At 44.8% G+C, this 23,288-nt stretch overlaps 1 protein-coding gene across 4 annotated transcripts in view; it reads left to right on the top strand.

Annotated features, from left to right (window-relative positions):
* Positions 1-2,808: 2,808 nt before the first annotated feature.
* The window catches only part of HOMER2 (homer scaffold protein 2), a 58,895-nt gene continuing 38,415 nt past the window's right edge, over positions 2,809-23,288 (top strand). Inside the window, exon 1 of one of the 4 annotated variants that reach the window (XM_021537553.4) lies at positions 2,809-2,988. In XM_021537553.4, the coding sequence (XP_021393228.1) occupies positions 2,894-2,988 (95 nt within the window). In that variant the 5' untranslated portion in view covers positions 2,809-2,893. The remainder of the gene's footprint in view (positions 2,989-23,288) is intronic. The other 3 variants (XM_021537554.4, XM_021537552.4, XM_085588847.1) reach the window with 3 other exon arrangements.

Raw genomic sequence — 23,288 nt, 5'->3', positions numbered from 1 at the left:
TTTACAGAATGTGGATATTTTTATTCCTCAGCTTGAATCCTACCAAGGGATCCTGTGCCTTCAGTATTTTAAGTGTTCCTAAGCGTGCCACAGCAATAAGGGCACACTTGTGAATACTAAATGAGGACTGAATTACCCTCCCTTACACATCCTGTGCCTGAGCCAGCTCGGAAATGAAAGATCATGTCACATATGAAGCTTGAGAACTCATTAATTGTGATAGAATATTTATAGTTCTCATTTCCAGAGAACTGAAAATACCTTAAACAACTGGAATATTAAATTACACAAAAATAAGTCAATGGGAACTATACACAAACTAGGACACAGTTACGGTTGAGATGTTCAAGATGGAGCTGTCTGTAGAAAAATTAAAAAAAAATTCAATATTGATATTGTTAAGTGGTTTGCATGAGATCTGGGCCTTACTCAAATCCATGGGACTTTTACCATTGACTTGAAGTGGGGACAGGGCTTCATCCTCTTTTTGGCAAAGAGGACCACAACAATGTGCCACACTTCAGAAGGAGGAGTATCTCATCCATTTGGAAGGACAGTGGGAATTTCAGATGAAGGGACTGCACTTACCCCAAATATGAACAGAAAACTGGGTTAAATTGTTGTCTGCCAGGGAAAATGTCTCAGGGTACTGGAAAAATGGGGCTAAAACCCTCTATGTCCTAGAAGACAGTTTTGCAAAGAGCAATAATGAAGTGGAAAGACCTTATGAACAAAAGCGATATACAAAATCTTGTATCATGTGAATTATGCTTCCATAAACTTAAGCTTTATTTTTATAAATGGGGTTGAGAGCACAGTCTTGAATGCAATATTGGAAAAAATTAAAAAATTAGAAAATGCTAAGGCAACTGCAGTTCCAATTGCCAATTCTCATCATGACACATAGTGAGGGCATTACCCCATTTTGATCCAATTCCATTAGATGCTTGAAAGTCTCATGCAGCACTGGTTCATAAAACACAGCTTTTGGATACTCACCAAAATGAGCTAATTAGAGAGGACCAAGACAACTTCTCTCTGATGAACGGAGATTTAACAAAATGAGGTAAATGGTGTAAAAACAATGTTATAAAATGCTCAGATCCATGGTGAGAGTTTTTTCCACAAGATTTCTATGCTGCTGTTTTTACCCTTAGAAAATGTCACCCCTCACTGTGTCCTCTAGAAGACAAAATGGTCACATCAAAGCAATATTCAAGGATGCAGGTCATCATGAACATGAAAGGTTTGTCACTTTTGCCATGGGTATCTCAGAGGAAATCAGAGGCTATCTCACCTTCATCTGGCAGAACAGGACATAGGAAGTTTTACATCAGTGATTAGGTAAGGAGTTAAGTCTCCTTCAATACCCACAGTAACCCTCTGATCGTGGTAAAGAGAGCAGGTACATGGGAGAGGTGTCATCCTACAGCCTTGTGAAAATGTCTGTCATTCACCCCCGCTCTTTTTTCCCTCCAACGGAAAAGACTTTGGGTGCATGGGACTGAAATTCCATTTTGGTGTTCCAGACATCAGGAAATAGTTGTCTGTCAGAAAAAGGGTTCCACTGTCCACAGCTGGAAGGAGTCTGGATGCTGGCTAAGTTTTTCTTTCAGGATTTTCATGATGTCCCAAGGCAATACTAGGGACACCCCCAGTTATTACACATGAAGTAAAAGCAAGCAAACATAAAACCTTTCCCACAACTTCTAATCTTCCTTGGAAAGAAAGGATAAATCAACGTGAGATTTAAAAAAAAAAAAAAAAAAAGATTAAAATAATCACTCTTGGTGGCAGAGTATTAATTATAACTTTGCGTGGGTGAAGTTAAAAGCCTGTTTTATGTGTGAATTGGTCGTATTTTCTCCATGAAAGAGTAAGTGTGTCTGCGTACACAGTCCTGTGAACACTCGAACGAGCAGGTCCACGGCTCTGCTATGGATTTGTGTCCTGTGATTGCCGCTCAGATGCCAGTGTCACCCTCGCGGCCGGGTAGCCATTACACGGCTCTTCCACGCTAGTCCAATTTTCCTTCCCTGCTTAGGAATCGTCCCCCTTTATTTTCACGAAACCTACATAGTTTTGGGACGGTGTGTGGCACAGACTTGGAGCGAGGCTGAGAAGAGCCAAAGGAGATGCAGACCTCCCACATTTCTGGGCAGAGCAGGCGGGAGCTGGCTGCGTGCGGCCCCTGCCCTGCCGGTGGCCGAACAGGGCAGAGCCGAGCCCGCGGCTCGCAGGCTGCGCCCCCACGGCCCCGGGGAGCGCGGATTCGGAACGCGGGGAGGGCGTGACAGCGGGAGAACCCGCTCGTGGTTCACCGGGCATCCCTCGGCGTGGCATCGCCTCCAGGGGGAAGCGCATCCCCGGCACCAGCGCGCCGTGCCCGCGCCGCGGAGCCGGGGCTGGCGGCGCGGCATCCCGGTGCGGGACAGCCGGTCCCGGACAGCCGCTCCCCGGGGAGGGCTCACCCCTCTCGCCGTTGAGGCTCCCCGGCCGCGGGCGGGGCCGCGTGGGGACACCCCACAACTTCCCCCGAAGTTTTCTTGCCGCCTCGTTCGTCCCCTTCGGCGGCTCGCCGTGCCCCGGCGAGGGCATCGTGAGGACGAGACCCTACACCCCACCGGCTCCTGGCCGCGCACCGCGGCACAACCCGCCGAGCGCCGGCGGCCGGGCCCGGGGCGGGGAGCGGAGCCCCGGGCGCGGCCGGCCCCGCCCCGCCCGCCGCCCCCGCGCTGCCGCCTGGCAGGGCGGCGGGTGCCGCGGGAGCTGCTCGGTGCCGCCGCCGCCCGGGAGGGAGGTTATGTAAGGGGGGAGGGAGGCGGGAGGAGGAGCAGGACGGCTCTCGCCGCCGTGCAGCCGCCGTGCAGCCGCAGCCAGCCGGGGCGGCCGCATGTGCGAAGTGGGGACGCGGCCGCCGCTGGCCGCCGAGCGCGGGGAGCCGCCCGGGGGTGCCGCCGCCGCCGCCGAGAGGTGCCGAGACATGGGGTGAGTCCGCCGGGCCCCGGCCCCGCGGGGCACCGCGCCCCGAGCCGCGCGTGGGCGCCGCCTCCCGCGCCGGCCCCGCCGCAGGTGCGGAGCGGGGCGAGCGCGGCCGCCCCGTGAGCGCTGCCCTGGACGCGTTTTGTACCGTAATTAATCGCTGGCTGCCGCCCGAGCCGCCGGCGGAGCGGGCACGCCGCGGAGGAACGGCACCGGCGGCAAAATCCCCGCTGGAAGGAGCGGGGAGGAGCTCGGGATGCCGCGGAGCGGGGGCCGGAGCGGGGCCGGTCCCTGGCCGGTCAGCTGCGGGATGTGCGGCGAGTTCATTGTCATGTTCCACGCGCCGGTTCTGCCGGAGCTCTGGCTGCTGGAGGCACACGGTAAACTTGCCTGAATTGTGCCAGGTGGTCCCTAATTTGTGCACATATTTTTCTCTTTTAAACATTTTTTAATATGCCAGGAGTCTCTGACCACATGTGGTAGCCTTTTGGAGAATTCAGCTTGGTCTTTCCAAAAATTAGTCCTTCATTTTTGTTATCCTCTAACTTGTATGGGGGGACAAACGCCAAATGCTGGCATTAGGGTAGTTTGTGAACTAAATATCGGAGAACAGAGGTTAAGGTTGTGCCTTTGGCTTGAACTATCTATAGGTTTGAGATCCTCTCGACCAGAATGTCTTGGGGGATTCCAAACCCACACATTTAATTTACTTTATTTTTATCCTATTATGTTCTCTTACACCTTTTCCTTGCCTCTCCTCACCCCCGTGTGGCAAGGAATCGTTCTCCAGTTTCTGAGCTTCCTCTGCTGCTTTCAAATGTCCAAATTCCCACTATAGATTTGTTAATTGTTGTCAAAGTAATATAATGTGAGGCTATATGGATAAATAATGAATTAAAATGGCATGCACACGTCCAAATTTGATACTCTGGAGTACTGAATAGAAATACAGGGGCAGAGGGAGAAATAGGATCTAAGTGAGTATCTCCCTACGTTTCTCTTCAGGATTACAGGGGCTCATCTGCTTCTTAATTATGCAAAGTTTAACTGGAAAATAAAAGAGAAACTGTCCTTGGGGTTGGAGAAAGTATTGAAACCTGTTCGGAGCAGCACTGCCCCACAGAGTCCAGGATGATCAGAAACATCCATCCATGGGAAACTTGCCTCTGTCGATCTACCTGGGTGTCTCTAAAGGCAAATGTTTTAGTTGCTGTCATTTTTAACCATTTCCATTCTGGTAGATCAGTTTAGCTGTGGCTTGGAGAGAAGTGAGTGGAAGGTCACAGTGCTCCTCCACCCTTTCTGTCAGTCAGTTTAGTTCTGGCCTTGGTGTGGTCCTGCTCTGCCTCCGGAGCTGTTCCAGCTGCGAAGGACTTTGGCTGCAAAGGCTTTTGAGAGCTCTGGTTGTGCTCCTGTCTGTGCTGCTGCATGCAGTGTCAGATCATGCAGACCTGTACAGGGAGCAGGCACGTTCACTAGTCAGTTCAATACACTGCTTTAATGTATTTCTCAGGAATTTCAGTCTTACACTGGTGCACATGAGATCAAGCTCCCAGTGTCATTCATTCCGTGGGTTTCAGCGTGGGTTGTGCCTTCTCTTGCACTCTGTACAGAGTTCAGACAAGGTGTTTGGTGAATATGCATTTTCCCAGTGTCTCACATAATTATCTTGTCATTCACCTTTCTGATCTGGAGAACTTGGAAGTGCGTTTGTGATAGCATTACTGCAGCTGTGGCTTAGCACACATGGCACAGGAGCAACCTCCCAGTTTGCTTCTGGTTCCATCTGTGCTGCAAATCCTTCACCTCTGCATGCTCCAGCTTGTCCTTCTGTGAAATGGGCAGCTCTGTACTCACGTGTCTTTGTGAAGCAGGTCGTGGTCAGAACACAGAGCTCAGTCATTCTTACTTGCATGAGTATATTTTGGCCCAGGCATTTGAGTGGGATTTGAGTCCTGGGCACATTTTAGTGTCACATATGGGGCATGTACTCAAAGAAATTGTGACAATTAATTGATTCTTAGCTTTTAAAATATTTTTTTCTTTTACTTTCCTTTTTTCTTTTTCCTGGGGGTGACCATTGCTAATGATTCATTTAAATGCTGCCTATGGATTTGGCAGTGACTGATCGTGCTATGAAACCTGATACAGCTACTTGAGCTTAGCAAAGCAAAGCTATTTAAATTGCTTATTAGCTGTGAGCTGAGCTGTTTAAACTGTTGGTTTAGTTCAACTTACTAGTCAGCAAGGTAGTGTAATGTTTTACAATTTACATGTTTTTTTTTTAAAAAAACTAATGCCTGTAATACAAGGGACATGAAAACAACATTGTAAAAAAGTTACCAGAAAAAAGTCTGCTCCAGGGTCCATAAAAGTCAATGTGAAAGTTGCTGCTGACTGAAAAGCACTGTATTTTGGTCAAGCCACTGTTAAGAATCTGGCTGGACAATGTCTACTTTAAAGGGAATTAATCTTTTCTCAAATCACTTCTTTCTTCTACCAAGCATATCTGATAGCTGCTGTTACCTCAATCCTCTCAGAGTTTAAACTTCAGCTATTGGAAAACCACAATGCAACACATTTCCAGCTGTAGAAATCTGTGTCTGAAAATACCTCCTGCTTTGTCTCTTGCAAGCCAAGGGCTGACACAATCAAGGAAGTGTCTCTGATGTTAGTGGGCTGCACCTACTTATCTAATGGCCGTGGTCTGGCTCAGAATGACCTCAGTTTAAGCAGTCCAAGTTAAATTTACAGTTCTAAGGATGCTTGAGATTTTGGTATTAGCTGATTTAAGAAGGTGCTGGATAGGTGTTTCATCTGTGCCTAAATTCTTTTATTATTTTCATTTCTTTACTATCTTTGTATTTCCTTATCTATCCATTACAAATAATTTGTTATGAGGTGTGTGGCAAGTATCCAGTTTAGATTAGACCTGTAAATCTCTTCACTGCTGAAGCTGATATTTATATTATCTGTTGGATTAAAACTTAACTGATTTAAATGCCCTCTAGCATTAAAATTGTGTTTTAATTCTGTTTTATAAATAATGTCAAAACGACTATCAGGCCTCTGAGTGTTAAGAATTATTGCAGAAAGCTGCACAACCATGTAGAAGTGTGTACTATGCAGGTTAATGATGAACTAGCTCACAGCACACCTTTCTTTTGGCTGACATGAGATGTTTTCTCTTTGCTGGTTCCTCCAGGGCTAGTGGGGTAATTGAGTCCCCTGCAGCTGGATCTGTCCATACCTCTCCAGGTGAGCTTTGAGCCAAGCCCCAGGAAGTTTGGAAAAGGCGAGTTTCCAAGCCTGGATCAGGCAGTGAAGTAACCTTAAGGAGATAGGTGCCTTGAACAAAACTCTGTTCCCCCGTGATATATTCATGGAAAGGTGCATGAGGCTGTATTACTGGGGGTGGCCACATGTGATGTTTTTGATGTTTTTATTATGCACTGACATCTAAGAGACCAGGAAAGTCTGCCTTGCTCTCCTCCCTTCTGCTGTCAGCAGTGCCAATGTCCATCAGCCAACACGTGGCTTAATTTGGGGAGTAAAAGGCAAAACTTAATGTGAAGGCAAGGAATGAAGGAGATAAATGAAGGAGAACATATGATGCAGCTCGTGTTATAGGAAGACAGTAATTTTGGAGGGTGTTCACTTTCTGGTACCAGCAGTACTTTAGAAACCATGGTGATAAGCTGTGCCTGAGAAGCTCAGTGGCAGGGAATGGTGTTGTTGCAGAGGAAATTCACCTTGGCTTTTGTCCAGCTCCCGCTGAAATCCATGGGAGCCTCTCACCAGCTCCCTCCAAAGTTTGGCCAGGCCATCTGTCTGCCAGGGAGGGGGAGACCCTGGGAGTGGCAGGCAGAGGATGGCACCTGGATGTCACTGCAGGGCTGGGACAAGAGTGTGCCTGAACACAGCTGAGTTGGTGCTCTGAGCTCAGGGACTCCTTTTTTTTTTGAGATTTTAAGGTCAGCAGCTTCAGTTTGGTCCCCAGCAGAGCTCAGGAAGGCAGATTATATCCAGCTGGTGGTGGTTTTGGTCTTCAAGGAAAGGGATTGAGATCTGATGGGCACTGAGCCTGTTCATCTCATGGATTTGAAGCAGCTGGCTGGGGGTGCTTGATTCTTCACAGCCTTGGTTCCTGACATAGCTGTTTCCATTTTGCAGGGTAGATATAAATGGATGTTATTCTGACTTGGAGAATTCTGTGCCTGTGTACGAATACAGGTGTCTGTACAAGAATCTGTGGAAAAGTCAGGTCCAGAGAACTTTGTGTTCTGGAGCAGTATTTGGATTCTCTGAAATGATGGGGAAACTGCATTGACCTCAGTAATGTGTAGTCCCTTGCTTATGTTAAACTTATTTATGTAAGGTTAGAGAGGCAGGGAGCTTGGTGAGGTGGGTAGAAAAGACCAAACAGCTGGGTCCTCGTAATGACCCTCCTCCTTTGTGTGTGCTTTGAGTTTTGGTGTGGCTGTATTGAGGTGAGTGAACAAACCTGTAACAGTGTTTTGTCCAAGTGGCTTTGCCTCTCGCAACTCTGTGAGGATTCACAGCACTGTAGGCACATGAACAGAACTGAATTTATAAGGTCTGCTACAGGTAAGTTCACCAAATTATGAGAGGAGAAATCTCCAGTACCACAACTAGTTTGGGTGTCCTGCTGCAAATTTCTTGGGCATTTGCTCATGTAGACTGTGCTGTAGAAAGAGTGGACAGAAAGAAAACTTGATGCTGAGAGTCATCATAGTTACATTGCTTTCAGCTGTTAACCTAATTAATTACCACTGTTAATTTAATTATCACTTGAGAAAAATCTTATAAATAAAATATTCTCCACAAAGCTGGGATGTCCCTCAAGCCCTTCTTTCTATTTGAAAAGAGAATGGTGAGTAGGTCTCCTGATAACAAAGGCATAATTTAAATTATTTAAAAATCAAAACATTCTTTTTAAATGTTAAAAATAATTATTTGATGTTCAATTCCTTTAAATTGAAACTTTTTTCACTGATCCAGGATGTGATCAAGTGTCTCAAACTCTTCAAACATATTCCCAGCATGAACCAGGCAGAGGACAGTGAGTTTGCTGAGAACCTAAGAGCAAGGGCATCAGCCTGGTTTTGCATCTAGATTTTCTGCAGTGCTGTGTATTCATTTTATTCATTCATTTGGCTGTATTATTGCAGTGCCTAAGATAAATAGCCTCACCCATGAATGTACACTTAGGGATGCGTAAGCATTTTAAATCAGCTGTTGGTTTTCCTGTTGACTTTGTGATAGGGTGTGTGCAGAGTGGGGAAATCCTCATTCCTTAATGTTGCTACATGGTCAAATCTGTCTGCTTTCACCTTGAATGCTCTGCATCGCCTTTTGCACTCTGTGCACTGCAAACACAGTGTGTGACTTGTTTATCCTGTGCTTTGGTTATGGCTCTTTAGGATGTAAATGTGCTCAGAGGAACGTATTTCAACTATATTTCTCTGATAATTCAGCTGTACACTGTAAATAGCTGATGATCCTGTTCTTAAACCTCAGAATGTGACAAGGGCATTGCCTTCAAACAAAGACAGGAAATGTTTAAGCTTGAGCATTAAAGAAGCCCTTTTAATGGCAAGAGCAATTAGGCAGGGAATAGACAATTAGTATCTGGGAAGGTTGCTGCTGCGCCACAGCCACGCACCACCCAGCACAGGTTAGGCATGCTGTGAGTAGGGCTTGTGTAATACACACTCATGCAAAATGTACAAGATGAGATTGGATGATGCAGTTGATCTTTGATTGTATTTTTGGTGACACATCCTAGCTGCTCTCTGCCTGTTTGGAAGCGAGATCTGCCCGCTGCTGCCGGCTCGGATGCTCTGTGCTGAGCTCATGTGTGACACGAGGAGCTGCCTGCTTACTCCTCGTTGACGTAGCAACTATTGGAGGTTGTTGGACACTCTGCATCACTTGGAATTGCTTGGTAATTGTAATTTTGCCACTGGGGTCAGGATTAAAATGAAGACAATATTTTAAAATAATTGATGCTCGAGGCGTTTTAGGATTTGTTTAGGAAGAAGGGATGGTGCAGGCTGACATCAGCAAGCGGGACAGCCTGCCTAATGACTCATAGGGGAGCAGGAGGCTCTGCTGTGTAGGTGTTCTAGGATTTGTGGGCTTCATGTATGAAGGCTAGCAAGAGCTTCAGCTGCAAAACAACAGTGGCTTTGTCATGGAGCAAGAGTGTGCAGATTTGAACAGGGAAATGAGGAAAAAGAGGGTGATGGAGGTGTGAGCAGCAGTGAGTGCTGCTTAATGAGCAGACCTGTTCCCTTAGAGGAACCCCACCCTCCTTTACTGCCTCCTCCATGCACTGATCTGAATTTATTTATTTGACGTGTCTTATCAAAATGCAAGATTGTAAGAATTCCTGAAGGGACAAACTGTTTCCTTTCCATCTGGAAGTTTCACTGCAGCCTACAGGATTTAGAAACTCAAACCCTTCTGCAATTCAGAAAGAAAATTTCTGTGGAAGTTGCACTTTTCTGCCTATGCATCAAGAGGCCTGGGAGAGCCCTCCAGAGCTGCCAGTGTTGTTCCCCATTAGCATTTTCATTATAATAATAATAATTTCATAATAATAATAATAATCCTGGAACTGCATTCTTATCAGGCAATGTTTAGTACCTCAGTGCAGCAAGACAGCAAAGGCCTCTATGGAATACGTTTAAAAATGCGTAGCCAGCTTGTAAAATATTTTCTTCCTAAAGCTGCTTCTGCTTGTACTGGGGATCCTTCCGTGTGGAACTGTGAAATGGTGCTGTATGAGTGCTTGCTGAATAAATACTTGTTGTTTGCTTAATGCTTTGCAGTAGATTCTCCTCAGATAGGGAACCACTGTATTTCTTGGGGGGAAAAAATACAAAATTTTAATCTTGCTTGGCTCTGAAGGGAGATCTTAATTTTCTATGTGGAGTTGTGAGCATTTTATTTTTTAGAATTCAATTACTTATTGTTTTATCCCTGGAAGAAGGACAGTGTAGCCAGAGCTGGGGAGTACTCAAAGCTTTTCCATTTGAAAGGTAGTACTTCAAGGAGCAGTCTCCCCTGATATTAATTGTGTTGCAATGAGTGACTCGAGTTCTCTGCTGTTGGTGAGTTGCTCTGTAATCTGTGACAGCAGCACTTTGTTGTTGCCTTTGTTTCATTCCCTGGTTTTATCAGGCTTTTGTACTGCAGCTTCCCACTATGAATCTGTGGCACACATCTCAAATGTCTCTCTGCAGTTGTTTGAGGGAACCTACAATGTTTTATGATATTGAAAATGTTCACTGAGAGCATTTGATAAAAGGTGGAGAAGTTCTTTGAGATGAGATGTGCAGAATGTCCCCGGCCAGCGCTCAGGGCTGCTTGGAGGATGCGTGGGACATGTGGGGAGAGTCTGACACCTTTTTATCAGGGATTTCACAGATGGTGGCGTCTAAAGACGAGGCAGGAGCTCTGTTCTGGTGGGTAGTTCAGACACTGGTGCAAAGATGGAAACAGCCTAGTTGTCCCTGTGTCACCCAACCACCCCAGGTCCTACAAATCACACAGATGAGTTCGTATGAATTACAGATTTAAAACTTGCTCCATGCCTCCAAGTGGTGGATTTGGCTTGCAGAGTTGATGACAATTGCCCTTGGAGGATCCTGCCTTTTGGGATGGAGCAGTTTCTGGCATGCAGGATGATGTGGTGCCAATCCTGAAGGTGATGTCGTCAGTCCCCATTAGCTTAACTTTTCCCCAGAGCTTTCAGTTCAGATTATTCTTCCACTACGTAGCATGTCCTGACGTGGAAGTGGGATTTCATAACTTTAGAGCTACAAGGTGGTCAGTTTAATCTCCTTCCACCTTTATACAAAGGAAGAGGTCTAGTCACTTCACCCACTCTCTTAAACACTAACATAGTATATATGCAGTTCCCTTTTTTCACCCCCCCCCCCCCGCCTTAATATTACGTGTGCTGAGTTTAAATCTTGTGTGGTCTCTACACAAATGCACTCCCCTTCCAGGTAAAGTCCTCATAAAGTCTTTCTTACACCCTCATGTGGTCCAAACCCCTGATAAAAAAACTCCAAAGCTCCCCCATAAATTGTCAGGAGGTTTCTGCCCAGACAGGACAGAAAGTGGGCAATGCTCATGGGCACAGTGTACAGCAAGGGCACAGCTGTTGCCCCTGGGTGTAAAGGAAGAGATAAATGTATCTTTGTACTCAGTTTATGTTAAATTTGGTAATTGTCATAATAATCCCCTCTCCTCCAGCTGTGATAGGGACAAATTTATTGTTTTATGAAATAATGAAGGAGATTTAGTTGCCTAAAATTTTACAGCACACAGGTGAATAAGAACTCTCTTTTAATGATTATTTTATGTTTGACAGCTGTTTGTCACTTGCATAGTCCATTACAGGATACAGATAATTTTCTGTTGCCCGTTGTTTATAGAGGTGTTTCTCATAAACTTGTATTTAAAGTGTCTCCTAAAAATGCTCATTCATAAAATCCCATCTAATTTGGTTTATGGTCCTTTTAAAAAAGAACAGAAACTGGCTTGACTGAGAACAGGGATCTGTCACTTCACTACACCCACCCAAATTCGAGGGAATGGAGTTGAAAGCTTGAGTCTGTAATCTCAGTTACAATGAAACACAATAGCTGTGAAGCAGGGACCAGATCCCACGCTCCAGTGAGGGAATTGTTGGTTTAGTTATTTGGGGTGGATGGGAAGCTGCTCATCTCCCATGCAGATCCAGAAGCGTGTCTGTGTCCATGTTTCCCTGGGGAAATTCCTTCCCCTCTGTGCCTCTTTCACCTTCTTGTGTGCTTTGGAGCAGGAAAATGGGTATTTGTGCACAATGAGAAATTCCACTTTGTCTTTTGAGAGCTCCAAAGGACAAATAATGTCTTTAAAGTTTCCATGTGATCCTCCAAGACTTTCCTCAGTCAGAAGGTTCTGAGTATGTGTTTTCTGAGATCTTCAAAATTGCATATTATGGGAGATGCATCAGCTTTCAAGGATGTGATATTGTGCAGCCTGATGGTCCTAGCAATCTGTCTTGCCCTGCTTTTCCTCCCCAGACTTTTCTGCAAAGGCTGTGGTTTTGCAGAGGGCTTTAGGGACAGCTTCCTTCATCAGCTGGACCTAAGCCTGGGGTAAACACCTCTCCTGTGGTTGTGGTTACCTGCTTTTTCCTCCACAGGGAAGGTCTGTTCTGAATTTCTCAGCTGCAGAGTAATAATCCTTCATATGTATTGTTCAGATCCTTGCAAGAACTTTTCTCCATTGAGTTAGAAATTAGCATTTCAAATTCTATGGGGGAGAAATTGCCAAAGTTTTTTATATTTTAAGCTTAGAGTTTGGAAAGGAATCAAAATATCTAATCCACTTTGCATTCCGTGGTCTTTCCTCCCTGCCTTATGAATTGGCATCCTTGTCCTTTGGAGGGAGAGCAATATTGTGCAACTCTACAGCATCTCTTGTGAAATACCAAAGTAATATTGCAGAGATCTCCAACACCCTTCCCAATAGCTGTTAAATTAGCACAAGTGACATGAGGTTGTACTGGAAAGAGTTTAGGCTCATCAGCTGCTTTGCAGGATGACCTCTGAATTATTGGCCAGAAGATAAAATAGACATCCAACTGCTAGGAAGGATTTGGGATGGTTCAGTGCTGTTATTCCACTAAAGAGCAGCTGATTTCCATGAGTTAGACTTTGCACCTTGGAGTTAAGTTACTTTTTCCCTCTTTCCATCTCCTTTTTGGCACTTCTCCTTCCCCTGTAGTGACGTTGGAGCTGCTGCCTGGGGGGACAGCCTGGCCAGAGCCCAGGGTGGCAGCAGCTCCAGCCCCGGGTCAGTGTTGGCTGGCAGGCACATGGAAAAACACAGGGCTAGTCTGCCTTGTCTAGGCAGAAATGGGCCACTGATACATTCTTTTGCTGCCTTTCAGGGGTAGTAAAGCTTCCTGAAAAACCCCGTGTTTAGTGAGACCTGCAAAAGAGGCCTTAAAAATGAAGTTGGTTTAATACTTCGGGTGCTAAAGTGTGAATGTGTGAAAAGCATAGTAAGAATTTCTCACCAGTTGGCACCTTGTCCTCAGTGGGTGAGCAAGTACTTGATCCTTCTGCATACCAACACCAGACATTAATTTTAGATCACAGGGACTATGAAGAGTGCAATTTCTAGCTCTTGACTTGCTGTATTTTACTTATGGCAAATAAGGGAAACTGATACGTGAACTTTTTTTACACCCAGCAAGGGAGGTGGCTGTTTCCACTAGCAAGGACTTTCCTATCATCAAAGTGCATGCAAAACAAATTCCTGCAGAACACAAAATGTTATTTTCAATCCTATTTTAAAACAAACGTTCAGAATTTTGTTCTGAAAGCAAAGCAAAAACTCATTTAACTTGTGTGATATGGGTTTATTATTCCAGCATAAACATCTGTGGAGAATTTGGGCTGATTTTGCTCACATTTGTTTGGTATAAATAAGCAGTCACTTAGAGCAGAAGAGGATCAGGTCTCCTGTGTGTCTTCTCCCATTGTTCTGAAGGATGAATTCACTGCTGCATAATTCACATGGATGTGTTCCAGCCTGGTGTGTTCCACCTGCAGCTGGGGAACCTCTGAGCCACCCAGTACTGCTCAGTGCTGCAGAACTTCCTAGTGGGGATCCAGCAAGCAGGGTGAGCCTCTGGTCACTGTTCAGCTGCTTTGGTTTGTTACACAGGATTGCTGGGGCACAGTTCTATCCCCTCCCAAAGAAAAGAGTTGATTTCTCTTTTGGGAGCACACATGGGGATAGCAAAATGCATTATTTCATGTATAATCACAGAATGGTTTGGGTTGGAAAGCACTTTAAAGATCTACTTCTAACTTCTCTGTCCTGGCAGGGACACCTTCTACTAGACAAGGTTGCTCAAAGACTCATCCAGCCTGGCCTTGAAGACTTTCAGGGATTTGGCATCCACAGCCTCTCTGGGCAACCTATGCCAGTGTCTCACCATCCTCACAGGGAAGAATTTCTCCCTATCTAATTTAAACTTGCCCTCTTTCAGTTTAAAGCCATTCCCCCTTGTTCTTTCACTACATGTCCTTGTAAAGAATCCTTCTCCAGCTCTCTTGTAGCCCCTCTAGGTACTGAAAGGCTGAAAACCCAACTCTCCCAGCCTGTCTCCAGATGAGAGGTGTTCCATCCCTCTCATCATCTCTGTGTCCTCCTCTGGACTCACTCCAACAGCTTCACATCCTTCTTACATTGGGGGGCCCAGACCTGGATCAGTCCAGGTGGGTCTCACGAGAGTGGGTGGAGGGCCAGGATCACCTCCCTTGCCCTGTTCTGGGGATGTTACCCAGAGTGTGGTTGGCTTTTTGGGCTGCAGGTGCCCATTGCTGTGTCAGTCCTACTCCAGAGATCCTGTGTTCAGGGTTTGGGCAGTCCTCCACTGGATTTTCAGGGGGCAGGGCTGGGTATATGGCTACCCTCAGAAGTAGGACAATAACTTCAGTATCTCTTCAGCCAGAGAGAAGAGGAGGAATGGGAAACACCAGGAGAAGGCAGTGCACGTGTCAGTGCCGCCAGCTCCTAGGGCAGCTGGCAGGGATGGCACTGAGCAGGGGCTGTGCAGGGCAGCTGGGATGAGCAGGGATGAGCTGGGATGAGCAGGCAGAGCTGCCAGAGCCCTGGGCTCAGCCCAGCCCAGCACACAGCATCGATACCCCGCAGGCCCTGGAGCTGCACGGAGGGAGCCCTGCCAGGGAGCCCAGCCCAGCCCTTTGTTTTTATCCACGTTCACAGAAAAATTATTTTAGATCATCTCATCATTTTAAACATTTGGTAAGTGTTAATATACTTTCAGCTCAGTGGAAATAATCACCATATGGCTGTAAGATTTGCCATCTGTCCAGAGAGGCTGGAATACAATTAGTCCATGTAGTCCATTTATCAATCTATAAGTGACAATATTCACAGTCCTGGCAACTTGGGCTGCTGACAGAATCAGCACTTGCATGGGCCTACCTGTCTGCCCTTATTACATCAATATATAAATGAGATGGAAAAAATCTCATCATTCAGCTGTGTCCTTCACCCTTGACAGAAAGGAAAAAAGTCTCTATTAGTGTAAATGACACCGAGGAAATAGTATGCCTTAATTTTTGTAGCACTAATTGGATTTTTTTATGTCTAGTAGACCTTAATTTCATAAGGCAAAACCAGATTTAAGTGCAGTCTTTCAATCAAAAAGTATCAGCAGGACAGAGTATATCACAGGCAAAAAAAATACTGTGTCCTCTCTCCTGTTGTGTTAATTTCTGAGGCATAAGAAGCCGAATACTACAAACATGAGAAAAGTCATTATTAGCATCACACAGGTAAGAATTAATTTCCAAGGTTTCTTGTTTGACTTCAGAAAAGTGAGAAGAGAGTTTTTCAGCAGAGTGAATATATTTTTTGAAAGGTCAAGGCCTTTTGGTTTTAAAACTATTAATGATCTGACATTTTAAGAGTTTGACTTTTGACTGTGCTTGCCAATCTCTCCCCTGGCCTGTGTCCCAGCCTGGCCCCTCAGGACTGTCACCTCCTTAAAACTGGGGTTAAATTTGGAATAGCTAATGCATATCGAGAAAATAATTTGAATGTTTTATTTGGTTTTACATATTACCCAAACTCATCTTGCATAATAAGTTTATAAAAGGCATGTGTGCCACGTTTTGTTTATTCTACAAATTTTCAGCCAGCCCACACTAATTTTTGAGACTCTGCTGACAGGAAAATACAATTTTTTTGGCATATTTTCTTTTTAACTGTAGTTATGGGACCTGCATAGCACAAAAAATGCTGATACTCAAAATTAAATCCTTTCATACCTCACATTTTGTATAACCTGTGTATAACCTACAAGGTTGGAGGCATTGACATGCAGAAATCAGAAGTGCCAGGGAACAGGTCTGTAGGGATCAGAAATAGGTGGCTGTTGGGGTTCAGGCAGGTCTGGGGTAAATTCTCCCCAATATTACCTGCAAATATATACACTTTGCAGTGTAAGCAGGTGGCAGGAATTTAGTTTTGGGGTGTTTTTGGCAAGGGAAGTGGTGTTTTTTTCTTTTGTGGATACTGTGTTGCTCATGAATAACCTGATGGCTAAGTTTTTCAGGTTAGTAGTTCTCTCTGAAGCTCAGGAGGTTACCAGAGGATCCTCACTTTTGCACCGAGGCTGCTGACAGCTTTTTATACCAACAAACAATGTGCATATCTGAGATCTGTACTGTAAATCTGACGGCTACAGATGGTGTTATATTTTTAAAGATCAAAGTGAATAATGTTAGCTTCTAAATGTTTGAAATTTCCTTTGTATTTTTAACTTGCAGCAGAAGAAATGTGTCATCCCCTTCTCTTATTGGCTACTGGGAAATCCATGGGTGCCAGGAGCTGTGTCCCCCAGTTCCGAGAGAGCTGCTGCCTGCCTGCACTCTCCTGATAATTCTATTAATTATAGATTATTGGTCTATTAAAATCACCAGAAAATGGGAATCTGCTTCTTTTCAGGTTGTGTGCTCTCAGCTGCTTTGGGTGGGGGCTGAGGCTGGCTCTAGCCGTGCCTCTTTGTGCCCAGCACCTTGCCCTTGGCCAGCACAGAGCTGTGCTTGCACTGGAACCTCTCCTGCCTGTTTTTAATACACTGTCTTTGGTGCTCTTGACCATATTTGGTGATTTTTATCTTTTGGATGATTTGCTCTAGCAGGAGGCAGGTAATTTCAAGCCCATTGAAACATGGCAGTGCTGTTGCCAGCCTGGTGGTGTTCTCAGCACGGGCAAGTCAACACCTGCACTGAAAACCCGGTGTGGGCATTGCTGTGCATCTTCCTAATCTCTCACAGAGCAAATTGCTTATCCTTTAATTGCTTTTAATTTTTACGTCCTTAAGTTTCATTGAAGACATGCAGCCTTGTGTTAAGCCATCTGTTGGCACCCTTTTCCTTGCAGTCTCGTGGAGTGCTCAGAGCTGAGGGCTGCTGCCCCAGGAGTGTGTCCCAGCACAGGGCACAGCCGTGTCCTGCCCGTGCTGCTGGCCACTGGCACAAGCAGAGCCCTGTCGTTTGCTTCTGACCTTACAGCTGGTAGAATTCCTTATTTGATCCTTCAGGCAGTAGATCAAAAAGAGTTATACAACTTGTTCTTTAAACTGAACTGATTGGCTTTTTTTTTTTTCTCCCCTAGTGTAAGTGGAAGAAAAGCCTCAGGGGAGAGCATTTGAATAGGGCATGGGAAAGCATATCGATAATTACATGCATGGATTAGTGCACAAAAGCACTCCCCTCCAAGGATTTGCTTAGTGCTGTGATGTTTGAAATAATGGAGTGTTTAATCATATTATTTTGCAATACTGAGGCTTTGATTACGCCACTGATTGAAATCAGCTTTTCAGATTGCTTTGTGTGAAGGTATCCTCATCAGCCATGCAAATTCCTATAGCATGGGAGGAGAAAAAGTCATAAAGATGCTGCCCTGGTGGTGTCAGTGGGTTTTACATGCACACTCGTTGTCTTTCACTCCAGTCTTCTATTTGTAGGTACGGTGTGTTTTGATCATATACACTGACATTTACTCTCTTCATTTTGTAAATAGACATGAAATAGCCCATACAACCTCAAAGCACCCCCAGCCTTCTGCCATGCAGAAATACAAAGGATTAAAAGTAAAGATATAAAGATTCCACTGCTGCATTGAAGGAATTTTCTGCTTATAAAGGCAAAGTAAATTCCTTCCCAAGGCCAGCTGCATGGGTAGACCTTGGTCCATGCAGGCATGACATGATCCAGAACTGCATCCTGGTCATCCCCTTGTGCCCTTGGTCTGTGCCAGGATGGAGACTGCAGGGGAGGAGGGAACGTGCTCCTGCTCCTGGGACCTGCTCTCTCCACTCCAGGGTTTACACTTTCAATTTACAATGGCATTTCTCAGTGAAATATTACAATGCCAGCATTGTGCCACAGAGGAGGCTGTGCTGGAAATATTAACTCCACTGGAGCTGGGGTGAATACAGAGGATGTAATTTTTAACCAATCCAGAGCAATAGGATGGCTTTGGGGGGCTGTTCACGTGCTGATCCAGCTTCATTTGTCACAAGGGTGGGAGAGGTACTGGCTGCCCACAGAGTACAAGTATTTTTTCCCGTTTGCAGAGTTTGAATTCACACCTTTGCAAATGGGAGGCTGTGGTAACGTTACTGAGGTGCAGATTTATGGATCCCCTTTAAATGCTTTCTCAGAAAAAAACTCTGCAATGATCAGTTACACCACCAGTTTCATACACATGTGCCTCAACTTGGTTTTTTCCAATAAGTAACCTTACCTATGGAGGATTAGTTCAGGGTCCTCTCAGTTCCTGTCACTTGTGTATGAGTGTTTATTCAGTGTCTTGAAAGGTTAATAGACCTCTGGAGATGGCCCCAAAATCCTCAGTGCCCAAGTTAAGCCTTTTAATTTGGATATTGGCTTCATAAAAGCGCTGTGGTGTTGTGAGACCTCACAGATGTTATGATGATTTTCATACTGAGAGGTTTTGTCCTGAAGATTTATTCTTTCTGGATTTACTGAGCCACAAATCAAAAATGAGTTTAATTTATATCTGTGCTTTTAACAGATAATTCTTTAGCTAGCTAGTTTTATTCTAATTTTTTTTGTCTAAGTAACTGGAACTATTATGTTCTCTAAAAATGCAAGAAGCAATTTTGCTAATTATATTCTGTTGAAATAATGCCTGTAACTGAAGGCAGCTAAAAAGATGGATTTTTTTTCACAAATTTCATATATTTCTGCAGGTGAGTTGATATCAAATCTAATATCAAGTGGGCACCAGAGAATCATGACTGGATATTTGAACAAGTTGCATGACCTTGCTCTTGATTAACACTGTTGCCAAATTAAGCACTTCAGCTACATCATGAGGAGCTTGGTCTGTCTGTAAAATAGGAATTTCAAGACTGAAAAGAAGAACTTGAAGTATATTTTGGGTTTTTTTCTCATTCTGTCTTTTTTAAGGACAGTGTAATTTTTGTCCCAGCAGCCAGGGTTTTCCAGAAGTCATTCCCTGTACCTTCCACCCTTTTGGAAGGGAAGGCACCTGGCAGCACAGGGCTTGGTTGCTGAGTACTGACAATGGCACTTTCAGAGTTGCCTGCATGCCTTTTTTTTTTTTTTTTTTTTTTTTAAATAGAGAACAAAGAGCAGCTAAGCCTGTTTGCAATTGCCCACTGCTAGCTCAGCCCATCACTCCAGGCCAGTTCTCCCATCCCCATTTACAACTGATAGTAAATCCTCCCTCTCTCTCAGCCCTGTGCTGCTCGGGCTATGTCTCCATCCTTACCAGTGATTTTTGCAGTGGAAATAAGTGTGAGGAGGAAGGATTGTTTGCACTGCAGGACCAATGGGAGCTGCAGGCTGGGGTTTGCAGCACCCATCCCACCTTCCTCCACAGTGTGGAGGAGCAGCTGTCAAATGCACTGAGAGCTCCTCTCTGCTCTGTACAGACTATTAGCTCTTTTTTGTAGTGGTGATTATTCAGCCGTTGATTTAGCCTTCTGAATTCACGTAGCCAAAAACTTCCCTGGGTAGATGTGGTATAAAACTGCCCTGCAATGATAGTGATAGCAGAGCTGCAGGGAGGAAAGGAGGCGATGAATTTTATTTCCAGGCTTGCTAGTGGCTCCGTTATCCTGGGATGCCATCTCACTCTCCCTGGCTGTTTCCTCAGGTGTAAAATGGAGCCATTACCCACCTGCTCTCCTCGTGCTGGCTTTTGCACCCTTGCGAGTTGCAGCAGGCTCTCACTGCCCTGCTGGCTGTGTGCGCTGGCAGCCGGCACCAGAACCTGCCTGGGGCAGCTGGGGAGGTCTGAGTGACCTGGATGCATCAGCATATGGCAGCTTGGGAAGGGAATAAATGCTGCTCTCCTAATGCCAGTTTGCTGCTACCACATCCAAGAATTGCAGAGATTTTGTGTCTGCCTCTCCCCAGCTCTGCATGCTGGTCCCTGACCCCAGCAGTGATGGGTGTTGGGGTGTTGAGGTGCCAGTACCTCAGGCACTGGGCTGAGACAGCTGAATTTGCTGGTTTTGTAGCACGGGACATTCACTTGTCTTGACTGGAGTGTATGCAGTGAGGTCAGAAGGGATCCTTTAACTTCATCCTCAGTCATCACTAAGAAACCCATTTGTGTGGTTCTCTTTTTTCCTGAAAAGATTTGATCCAAGATGGCACAAGTGTTGAAAGCATAGAGGTAACAGGTTGGAGGATAATGAACTCTAATTTTTGCTTGGAGCAAAGATTAATATTGTGTATAAACTGGAGCTGCTGTGCTAATTGCTGTGAGTGACACCATGAGCTGCAGCTTCTCCCCACAGCAGTTATGGTCCATCACAGGCCTGCCTTTACTTCAGTTTTGGTGTTTTAGGGAGAGGGGTTGGTTGTTTTTCAAAGTTTGAGACCTGCATGTATACACAAGTGAGCAGAGTTAATAGATAAACTATTTTCACAGGTAATTTTTAGGCATCATAACTGGCCTAGACTTGCATCAAGATGAGTATTTCAAGTAGGAGGAAAATCTCCATCCATGATCTGAATAAATACAAATGGCACTCCAAACTACAATGTATGTACATAGAGGGTTAATTCTTTTCAGTGTACCATGAGGCAGTAGTAGCAATGTTCAATCCAAGTAACTATTGGCACCAATTTTATTATGCTGTGTTTAGCAAATACAGATTTTTGTATCGCGACCAGTAATGGGGGATATGTCCCAAAGTAGGATTTTGCATTTGCATCTGCTCTTTTTTCTTGAGAGATCCTCATTATCTAATACTTGTTACAGCAAAGCACTGCAGATCTGCTGGCACTGTCAGGTATTATAAACTCAACGTGTGCATGATGCTGGGCTGTAGCAGGAAGCACCATGTTCCAAAATCTCTGCAGGCATGTGCATCTTCCACCAAGTGGCAGATATATGAAGACATGCGCTTTTAAAAAATATTTTAATTTCATTAAACAGTTAATGCAAAGTTGTCTACAGTTAGTGTGGGGAGAGCACAAATAATCCTGTGCTGTAAAGTAGGATCCTTATCCCAGAAATGTTAAGTGATCTGCTAGTGAAAGTTTTAAAAATGTGTAATTAGTGCTTTTGCCTCTGGTGGAGTACCAGACTCCTGTCACGAATATACTTGATGTTCCAGATCCTACAAAAATTACTTTGTCCCACTTCATGGTCAGTGCATCCACCTGATGTGCACTGGGCACTCGGGGTGTTTAAATGTGTTTGGGTGCTGACCCCACAGGCACCCACCTGAGTTTTATTTGTTTTATTTACTAGCCAAAAGGATTGCTGTGGTACAGAAGTGTTCACTCCTCAGTGCCTGGTCTGGAGCTGGCTGCAGGTGGCCCACACACGAATCCTGGATCCCTGGCTCCGGGTGCTGCCAGCTGGAGCTCGTTGTGTCCATCGGCCACCAGCATCCCCCAGCCTGGAGGATGCTGCCTGCCAGGCAGCAAGGGCTCTTTACAGCTGAAGTGATTTAAATCACTGGTTGTGCTCATGATTCAAGTGATAAACAAGGAAATTTGAATTAAATAATTTGAACTTTTCCTAAGTGAGAGCTCCTTGCCGTTGATTAGGAAGAGTTATGCAAAACACGTGGCTTGCAGCTAGTCACACACTTGTAAAATTTGGCATGGTTGTATATTAACCAGAAAGTGATACGGTATCTAACACAGCTGTGAAGCACTTAGTTAGCTTGAGAATCTTGTGGTTTGCTTTTTAAATTCTTTGGAAAAGGTTAATGACATTAAAGGAGAGTGAGATTTCACTCTTATGAAGCAAGGACAGCAACTAAAGGTCAACTAAAGCATGTAAAACCATGACTTGAAAATTGCAATTATATTTATAAAACATGCTTGCCAGATTTAATAATGAAAAAGCATTTTCTGTCTTATATTACCAGATAAAGAATTATTAGGTGTGATTTTCTACTTTTCCTGTTCGAGTTTTCAAGCAGTTTTACTTTGAGCACTGGATGTTAGTGTCAAATGGATTTTTAAACAGTTGAGGTTTTTTAAAGAGTATTTAATCAATCATTAAAAACTTTGGTTAAAATTAATGAGATTTTAAATATTCATAAATTCTCTTTGCCTTCGTGTGTGGGTCCAAGCCCGGCTGGCAGTGCTGCTGCTCCTGCCTCCCTGGGCAGACTGGCAGCCTCACCAGCTCACAGGGCTTAACCCATGCAGAACGTGCTGCTGGAGTCTCAAGTTGGCATTGCTGGTTTTTTATCATAAAAGCTAATAAATCTCTGATAAAATGAAAAGGAAAAGAACCATGGGAAGCAAAGTCATTCTTCTGCTATTAAAGTGCTTTCTTGAACATAGAAAAGTTAAAAGTGAGTAAGACAGAATAATCATTCTCTATTTAGGGTTCTGTAGGGCCATGGTGAAGCATTTTAAAAGTACCTAATTTAGCATTTCACTTGAAAATTGAGTGCCACAGTTTCCTAGTTGCCTGTGTGTGCTTCAGTGGTCAGGGGAGTTTGGGATGCAGTGTGTGTTGCCCTTGTGCTGAAGCTGTGCCTCTGGAGTTGTCAGTGCAGGTGGCTTTGCCATCCTGCAGTGCTGGGAACGTGGTGGCACCAGCTCCCGGTGCTGGTGGTGAATCGTGGGCTCTTTGGGGCACAGAACTGCAGCAGGGCACACACAGCCACAGAAACGTGTCTTCTCTTCTTAACTATTACAAGGCAACTCCAGAAAATCCAGGAGGTTGTGTTCTGGGGTGCTTCCTCTTCTTCAAGGAGCCAGAAATCAGCCGGGGGGCTTTGCTGACCTGTAGAGCCACCTGTGGAGGAAGATCACAGACATGTGGAGCATCTAACTGGCCCTTCCAGATCTGAGTCCCAGCTAAATGTCAACAGATAGCTACCTCAAATGATTTAAGATGCTTAAAGTTTGCACATTGCATTTGATTATTTTTAATAATTTATCAACTAGCACGCTATCACTGTGATACAGAAAGAAAAAATGCAGGTGGGCTTTTTTGTTGTTGATAATCATAGGATTAGAAACAGAGGTTTTGTCTTTACTTCCTAATGAAAGAAAGAATGGATAGATGGATGTTTGCACCCTTGAGCTTCACTATCCATTGATTTGTCCACTTGGATGTATGTATACAGCTCCTGTTTCAACAGTGGCAGCTTCAGTCAAGATTCCTGAATAAATAAATAGATAGTTGTGGGGTCT

Source organism: Lonchura striata, chromosome 10 (genome assembly GCF_050655825.1).
Source record: "Lonchura striata isolate lonStrDom1 chromosome 10, ASM5065582v1, whole genome shotgun sequence".
In the NCBI taxonomy this organism is placed as follows: Eukaryota; Metazoa; Chordata; class Aves; order Passeriformes; family Estrildidae; genus Lonchura; species Lonchura striata.
The sequence above is the reverse complement of the archived record's forward strand: the minus strand, read 5'-3'. Positions and strand labels throughout refer to the sequence as shown.